Below are 9,656 nucleotides of genomic sequence, written 5' to 3' on the forward strand. Positions count from 1 at the left end.
CATATTCTTTTATTTTTTCCAGAACTTTTTTTTTTAATTCCTGCAACTGCTAAAAATATCTATTAAACACCTTTATAGTAAACATGATGGGTAACTGCAGTTTCAGACATGGTGACTAAAGATGCTTTTTGGGAAAGTTGTGTACACTCATAAGAATTAAGGGTTTACCCTATTATTTGATAGTTTGAAATAAGACGTTGGAGAAAGCTACCAAAAAGTTTATTATTCTTTATATTTACCCAATTTAGTGAACACACATATCAAGAGATCTGAAATTGTATATTTGATACATTTCTATTAGTATTAACATTGATGTCTCTACGCTGTGATGTCACATTTGTATTGTATGAGCTTCCAGAAAATGTTTTGTAATTACTCAAATAATTTTATGTTATCAATAAGTGCTAAAAATCATATAAATATGAATCATATAAAAGTGCTTCATATATCAAAGGCTTATTATTCCTTTACAATTTTTGTATTGTCAATAATTATTTTTCTTTACATATAAGAGTTCTTTACTGTGGATCATATGACATAATGGTGTTATAATGATTTCATGTATTGAACACTTATGATCAATGCCTGCTTTTGTTTCTTTTTCATTATCTCATTTAATTTATCCACTAGATGTCAAATATATGAACTAGATGCTATTTGTCTTTTTCTTCAGATGAGCTCAACAAGTCACAGACTGGTGATATGAATGTACAAGGACACTCAGTCAATGATTGAAGGAGCCAAGCATGTAGGAAAAACTTTTGGAAAGCAGGGTCTCCTAAAGTACTCCACCCCTAGTCATCAACTCTTCTGACTGTGTATATTATCATGCTGTTACACATAGAGAAATCTATTCTATTGGATAGACCATGGATGTCATTTGTTATATAGTCACTTCTAACAACCAGACTAGCATTTCTTGCTCATAATAAAAGATCTAAGTGCTGTGTGGAGGGTCTGCAAGCAAACTTGAAGCACTGTTCTGCTCCTCTCTTCCCCTGTGGCTTAAGAGGAGAGGAAACCTGCAACCTAGTTCTTTCCAAGTCCATCTTTGTTTTTGTTGCTGCACTTCACAACCTAGTTATTTTAACAACACTTCATATCACTGAAAACCTTTACTTAAATACAAGTGTTTGAGATGTCTCTAAAGAACACTACATGCAAAATGGTGTTTTGTAAGATGTGTTTGTTTCATGACCTGTCAATATTTTTTTGTGAAGAGGCTTCTTGAGCAGGTGTCCCAATTCCCATGTCACTAAAAACCTAATTCTTTGCAACATTCAGTGGACAACACTTATGACACTTATTTAGGTAATCAAGAGTATTTATTATAGCGTTTAATGTACAAACATCTTCTGGTATAAAGTTAGTATCAAAATAATGCTGAAAGGGATAAATAGAAATGATGAGAAAAGTAAAACAGATTGGATAAATGGATGGGTGGGTGATTGTTTGACAGATAGTCCTCAGCAATATGTCTGTGCTCAAGACTTCATTGCTATTTCTATGGTGTTCCCTTTAAACAGAATGAGATGAACAAATATAACACTGTGTATTTCTTCAAGGCAAATAGAAAAAAAAAGCCTAAGAAGCTCTCAATAGAAAGTCCTACTACCTTTTATATGTTTAGATCCTTTTCTGTAAAGCTATTTATTTACAATGGTTATAACCATAGATGTGAATTCCAGGTAAATGAAGCATCACCATGTGTTCTTAGCACTATAAGCATTAGACAATTTGTTTGGATTGATATCTAGGTGCTGCATAAGATTCTTCAGACATTATTTTAATGTTTAAAATTCTTATAAGATTTATTATTTTTATTATTATTATAACATAATATCATTCTATATCACATAGCATGAACATGCAGTAACTAGGAATGAGTTATTAGCTATTAGTGTACCTCATAAACTCATATCTGGTTTTCAGTCTCTGTTCTTCACTGTGTTAGGATGGATATGCAGTGTAACACATACAAGGGTTAGTGATATGGCACATGCTGTAACCTTGGTTTTTCTTACTGATTAGTAAGTGGTGCACAGTATAGTGGCCTTCTTTATTGTCTCTATGAATGCTGTTCCCTTCTGCTTTCATGTTAGTTGGGTTTCAGGTTTCTCTGAACAGCCTTGTAGCCCTGGCTGTCCTGGAATTCATTCTGTAGACCATACTGACCTTGAACTCAGAGATCTGCCTGCCTTAGCCTCCTGAGTGCTAAGATTAGTGGTGTGTAATCATCACAACCATGCTTTTCATATGCTTTGAAGTATGTGATTTATGAATAAAGTTTTGGAGAGTGAATAGAGCATAGGTGATTTTGACTGGTAAAATGAAATTCTCTTTGAGAAAAGGCAAGAATTCTGATTAATTATATCAAACAATGAATTTAGCATTGCAGAATCTGAAATTCCTTTCCAGAAGCTGAAGGACATCTTCCAATTGCACTGAAGGTCAGACATCCAAGATATCTATTTTCTTAAACCTCCGGTCTAAAATACTGCTTAATTAGGCATTTGGTTTTCAGGGTAGTACCTGGTTTTGTGAAAGGAAAGTAGCCTGAAAAGATGGACCATATGAAAATAAATTTCACAGTGACTGAGTTTGTGTTTCTGGGACTTTCATCTGATCCCAAGGTACAGCTGGTTCTCTTTTTTGTATTCTTGTTTTTCTATATGTTGTCAGTGGTTGGCAATATCATCATCATTACTATTATCCAGATAGAACCTCGTCTGCATACCCCCATGTACTTCTTCCTCACTAACTTGTCCTTTCTGGACATCTGCTACACATCCACCAATGTCCCACAGATGCTTTCCAACATGGTGGGAACTAAGAAGACCATCCCATTTGCCAGCTGTGCCACTCAGATGTACTTCTCACTCTCCTTTGGAATGATTGAATGTGTTCTTCTTGGTGTTATGGCTTATGACAGATATGTAGCCATTTGTCATCCTCTACATTACACTATTATTATGGACCAAAACACCTGTGTCCAACTGGCAGCCATTTCTTGGTCCAGTAGCTTCCTCAGTTCCATGGTTATCAATGTTCTCACCTTGAGTTTGCCTTACTGTGGACCAAATGTCCTGAATCACTTCTTCTGTGAGGTTCCTTCAGTTCTGAGACTGGCTTGTACCGACACTTCACTCACTGAGCTGGTGGTTTTTGTATTCAGTATCATCATTGTCTTCATTCCTTTCCTCCTTATTATTGTTTCCTATGCCCGCATCCTTCTTTCTGTTCTCAGGATGAGATCAGCCTCTGGGAGGCACAAGGCTCTGTCTACCTGTGCCTCCCATCTCACAGTTGTGACTTTATTCTATGGAACTGCCATCTTTATGTACATGAGACCCCAGTCAAAGTCCTCCAGGGCTGGTGGTAAGGTCATTGCAGTATTCTACACTGTAGTTACACCTATGCTCAACCCATTAATTTATAGCCTAAGGAACCAGGATGTCAAAGGGTCTCTGAGGAGAGCTATCATAAAACAGAAGACATAAAGTCTATGAAAGGGCCATAAGCTCAACTGCGAATCTAGGATAATTACTACCTAAGTCTGAAGAGAGAAAATGAAAAATGCTTAGACCATCAGCTGTTTCACTGACTTTCATAACAAACACATAAGTCTATCTGCAACAACAGGAAAAAATATTTCTTCCAAAAACATAGTAGGACATTAATGTGTCAAAACAATTTTCTTTATTGACTGAATGCAATGTGCTGTTTACTGGTAAAGTTTGTGTCTCCTGAATCACACTATAAAATGAATTAATTGAAATTCTCAGCAACGTGAACCTCCTTTTTAAAAAGTTTATTATTATTATTATTATTATTATTATTATTATTATTCTTTAACCTTTTTGTTTTTACAGTTCAGTTGTTATCCTCTTCCCAGTCTGTCCTCAGACAGTTCCTCATCCTATTCCTCCTCCCCATCTCCAAAAGGATGTCCCTCCACTCCATCAGACCTCTCGACTCTCTGGGGCCACAATTCTCTCAAGGGTTATGTGCCTCTTTTCTCACTGAAGCCAGACCAGGCAGTTCTCTGCTATATATGGGTGGGAGGCCTCATATCAGCAAGTGTATACTGCCTGGTTGCTGGCTCAATGTCAGAGATCTCAGGGGTCCAGGCTAGTTGAGACTGCTGGTCTTCCTATGGAGTTGCCCTCCTCCTCAGGTTCCTCCAGCCTTTCCCTCATTCAATCAAAGGGGTCTCAGGCTTCTGACCATTGGTTGCGTATAAGTATTGGCATCTAACTCAGCTACTTGTTGGGCTTCTCAGAGGACAGCCATGCTGGGCTCCTGTTTGTATACACACCATAGCATTAGTAATAGTGTCAGGCCTTGGAGCCTCCCCTTGAGTTGGATCCCAATTTGGGCTGGTTACTCCCTTTCCCTCAGTCTTATCTTTCCCTAAATAATATACATAATTTCGATAAGAGAAATGTCAATTGTCAACACATGTAGAATTGCAGCTGAAGTATTTTTGAGTAAAATCCCATAATTTTGATAGTCTTATGTTCTCCCTGGAAACAGGACTCTGTAGTCTACTTTTCATTCAAAAGTACTTTTGGTTGATCTCATCACAAATAGACTTTCTTAACCATCCTTCCCTTCAATGCTCAGGGAAGTTTCACTTCTGCAGAAGTGAAGATGATATGAGTGAGTGTAAGAGCCAAAAGGAAATATGGGGACAAAATGTGGAACAACGACTGAAGGAAAGTGTCTGCTCCACCTGGGGATCCATCCCATATACAGACACCAAACCCAGACACTATTGTGGATACCAAGAAGTGCTTGCTGAAAGGAGCCTGATATAGCTGTCTACCAAGAGGCACTGCCAGAGCTTGAGAAATACAGAAGCAGATGCTTGCAGCCAATCATTGGACTTAGCATGGCATCCCCAATGGAGGAGTTATAGAAGGTACTCAAGTAGCTGAAGGAGTTTGCAACCCCATAGGAAGAACAACAATTTCAACCATCCAAAGCCCCCAAAGTTCCCAGGGACTAAACCACCAACCAAAGAGTACACATGGAGGGACCCATGACTCTAGCCACATATGTAGCAGAGGATGGCATTGTCTGGCATCAATAGGAGGAGAAGCTCTTGGTCCTGTGAAGGCTTGATTCCTCAGTGTAGTGGAATGTCCAGGCAGTGATTTGGGAGTGGGTGCGTGGCAGGAGGAGCATCCTCGTAGAAGTGGAGGGTATGGGAGGGGGGGTTCCGGAGGGAAACTGGGAAAGAGGATAACATTTGAAATGTAAATACATAAAATATCCAATAGAAAAAACAAGAAGGATGGGGGACCACAGGGTATCAAGGCCATTTACACATAGCACCATCCATGAACATAAAAACAGAGGGACTGAGGCAGTATGTACAGGGCCTGCACAAGTCTGCACTAGCTGGGGTCCTAGAGATGAGAGAAGTTGACATATACTCCCATCCTGAAGCCCAAAGCTAGCTACAGCTGATAACCTCTTAAAAATGAAAAATAGCTTTCTTCAAAAGAACCTTACTAGGGAAGCAAACCAGTTAATAGCAGACCCCATGAATAGCAGTAATTTCCCAACACACATAGATTTCAACAGCCTCTTTGGAAGTTTTTTGTCTCTCAATGTTCAGTCAGGGAATTTTATTTTTTTAACTTACAGGTGCTTTGCATATATACCATGTCTCCTAGTTTTTCTTTTTTAATGGTACTCCTGTGTGTGGTACCCTTTGTCTCTGTATCTACCTACGTTTCTCATGCATATTGTTTGACTCTTTTACATCTGGTTGATTTGTCCTATTCTGATTTGTTTGTCTTTACTTTATTTCATTTTTATTATTATTTCTTAGATGCCAGTTTGCTTACTAATGAGAGACAGAGACAGTTTGGATCTGGATGGGAGGGGAAGTAGAGAAGAACTGGGAGGAGTTAGGGAGAAGGGGGAACCCATTAGACTAAAAATGAAAGATTGGATCCATTTTAGTAATATCTAGCACATATAATACAAACTTTCCTTCTATCTAAGTTCAAAGGCCAATAATTAAAAAGAGTTCTCATTCTGTAGTTGGTCACAATAAAAATAAATTTTAAATATTTATCAAGCAAAATAAAATGATAATCATGAATGTAGACTTTAATTCATCACACAGAAGTTTCATATTTAGAACTTACCTTGAGTTACATATAAATATGTTATATACATTCTCATATACAGCAAGTAAAGAAACATTCATGTTGTTACATTTTTTTCAGAATAATTTGTTTAAAGGACAGGATAACATTTTAAATTCTTTGAACTATCACAAAATAAGACAGATACGCTTATTTGATTGTTGATAATTTAGAAACAACTAGACTAATTTTTAAAAAGAAACCCAAAATTACCAGTGATATGTAGAGTTGGATTTTGTTGATAAACAAAAAATGGTTGTCTCCTAATTTAAAGGCTCTGAATTAAACATTCACTCACTTTGCAAAGGCAATATGTTGGCCCAAAGCCAGTGGTTAAACAAGTGAAAGCAATGATTTCCTCCTTCTCTGATTCTGTCAGTAATCTTTTCATGTCTTGTTAATTTTACTTTTGTCATAGCTAACAATTTATGATCGGGTACAATAATGTAAACAAAATAATCCAGACACCAGGGTAAGAAAATAGGTCTCATTTAGATCTTGTCAAGCACATGTTTTGTTCCTTTTATGTTTGCTTCTTCTAACATGAAAGGGAAACTCAATATTTTTGAAATACTTACTACAGGAATAAATCCACTCACTATCCGTAGGGCATTGCTCAAAAAGGAACTCATTTTTAAGCTGATAAAAATGATGGACATTTCATCCTTCATTACATTGACTTTCTGAATGTGTAATTCCAGGTACATGTGTGTGGTCATGGCAACACACATATTGCAGAGATAAAAAATATACAGTATTCAATGATGTTAGGTACTTAAAATATTTACATTTTGTTTATTCATTAACTTTATAATTTAAACATCTTTACTTTTATTAACTAATACTGATTTTACAAATTATGGGTTTCATTGTGACTTCAATATTGTGAGAAATTATTATAGAAATTATTAAGAAAATTATAGTTGCATTGTTATTTTTTAAATTCACCCCTCTCCTCCCTACCCCTACCTTCCTCTTCTCTAGTCTTCCTTCCTCATTTAATAGTCTCATTTTATTTTTTCCTGATTTAATACTATACAATTTTCATCTCATTCCACTATGCCCAATTTCATATAAGAGATTAAAAAATGTTATGCTATGTTTGTGAAAATGGATTATTTTAACAAAGTCTATCATCAACAAAATAGTCTGTTGTTATAATCTTTATTTTTTGTTTGTTTTTTGTTTTGTTTGTTTGTTTTGTTTTCTTGAGACAGGGTTTCTCTGTGTAGCCCTGGCTGTCCTGGAACTCACTCTGTAGACCAGGCTGACCTCAAACTCAGAAATCCACCTGCCTCTGACTCTCAAGTGCTGGAACTAAAGGCTTGCGCCACCACTGCCTGGCTATAACCTATACTTTTCCAGACCTTAGTTGATCAGTATTACTGGATATTTTAGGAAACTATCTATAAAAAAAAAAAAAAACCAAGGACAAAATTATAATTTCAAGATTATAACTATGATATATCGTGAGATATTATTTGTGCTAATATATATTTTATGATAAATATATCTATTTACATGTTTATTTGTCTACCTATGGAGTATATATTATCTATAAAAGTAAATTTACCATAAACATATGAAAATTTATCCTGAACTAGTATTTCTGCCAGATTAATTTTAAGGCCAACATTGGGATACTACTCTTATGATGTTTTTATTATTGTTATTTGAAAATTTTATGCATTAATATAATCTATCTTTTTTCCATTAATTTATTTATTCACTTTACATCCCAATTGCAGTCCCATCTTTTCCTCTTAGTTTCACACTTGCACATCCCTTACCCTCATCTCTAATCCCCTCTCCTCTGAGAAGGCAGTGGCTACTCAATGGGTACCAACCCAGCCTGGTAAGGACTTGCAGGACTGGGGACATCCTATCCCACTGGGGCCATACAAGGCAGTTAGGGGAACAAGATCCACAGTCAGGAAGCAGTGTTAGGGATGGTCCTTCCCCAGTTGTCGGGATATCTGCCTGAAGACCAAACTGTACATCTGCTACATATATGCAGGGGTAGAGGGTAGGTCCAGCTTATGTATGCTCTTTGGGTGGTGGTTCAGTCTCTGGGAACCTCTAAAGATCTAGGTTAGTTGACTCTGTTGATCTTTCTGTGGAGTTCCTATTCGCTCTGGGTCCCTTAATCCTTCTTCCAATTCTTCCACAAGACTTCTGGAACTCTGTTTAGTGTTTGACTGTGGGTCTCTGCATCTGTTTTGGTCAGCTTCTGAATGAAGAAGCTTCTCAGAAGTCAGTTATGCTAGATTCCTGTATGAAAGTATAACAGAATGTCATTAATAGTGTACTTCTTGTAAACCTTGGGTCAAAAGTTTTGTGGGTGGGTTGGTATTGTTATACCTGCACTGGGAGTCCTGCCTGGCCATAGGAGGTAGCCCACTTCAGGCCCCACATCCTGCACTACTAGGAGTCTCAGCTAGAATCAACCTCATAGACCCCTGGAGCCTCCCCCATGCCAGGACTTCATGAAACTGAAAACCTTCTGTAAGCCAAAGGTCACTGTCAACAGAATAAATGACAACCAACAAAATCATCATCAATGCTACATCTGACAGAGGGCTAATATTCAACATACATAAAAAAACTGAAGAAGTTACACACCAACAAACCAAATAATCCAATTAAAAATGGGATGCAGAGTGAAACAGAATTCTCAACTAAGAATTTCTAATTTTCAGGAGGCTAAAAAATATTCAGGAAATATTAAAAGTCTCTAAAATATTTTAAACATGCATTCATTTGGAATTTAAATGCCAAATCTTTGCATATTTTTTCATAGAACTCAATGGGTATTATGCAAGTAACATTAACATTCCATTACAACTTTGAATTTACAATGGAGGAAGCAATTATTTAATATACAATCTGATCTTTGGATGTACCATGGAATACAAATATATTAGTAAATGATAAATTACTGACAGAAAAACATATTACAATGTGTTGTCAATTTAGCTGAACACTGGTCATAATTTGCTCAAAAATTATTTTGAGTGCTTCATTGAGATATTTTCAATAATATCTACCATTTAAAAATGATTATTTAAAATGATTTAACCCCCCCAAATGTGATTTATACTGATCTAATAATTTGAAAACAAAAAAAGTTCAACAGGAATGCAGAATCCAATTTACAATGGTTACTTTTACTATTTCTACTGGAGTTAAGTTTCCAGAGCACACTTCTTTCACTCCATGTTCTGAGCATATCTGCTCTGCTGCATGCTCTGAGCATGTTCTGATATCTGCTCTAGAAGGAAATTTTAATGTATAGAGCCTTGGGGTTTCACTGCTGCTGATGGGAAGACTTCTGGAGGCCACAGCTTCCAGAAGAGTTCCCTCTCATTACACTTGTTTGAGATCTGCAGACTCTGTTTTCCAACGTGTTTAACCTCCATCATTCTGTCATAAACAGTCTCTTTCATACCCAAGCACAGAGCTCATGAGAAATGGGCTTTTGCTGTGTTCATT

The 9,656-nt window shown here is 36.7% G+C and overlaps 1 protein-coding gene across 1 annotated transcript; it reads left to right on the forward strand.

Moving 5' to 3' along the window:
* Nucleotides 1-2,564: 2,564 nt before the first annotated feature.
* Nucleotides 2,565-3,500, forward strand: LOC116092070 (olfactory receptor 2G3-like). The gene has a single exon (XM_031373428.1). It carries the CDS (start codon nt 2,565-2,567, stop codon nt 3,498-3,500), a length of 936 nt encoding a protein of 311 aa, XP_031229288.1.
* Nucleotides 3,501-9,656: the final 6,156 nt, after the last annotated feature.

Source organism: Mastomys coucha, unplaced genomic scaffold (genome assembly GCF_008632895.1).
Source record: "Mastomys coucha isolate ucsf_1 unplaced genomic scaffold, UCSF_Mcou_1 pScaffold15, whole genome shotgun sequence".
In the NCBI taxonomy this organism is placed as follows: domain Eukaryota; kingdom Metazoa; phylum Chordata; class Mammalia; order Rodentia; family Muridae; genus Mastomys; species Mastomys coucha.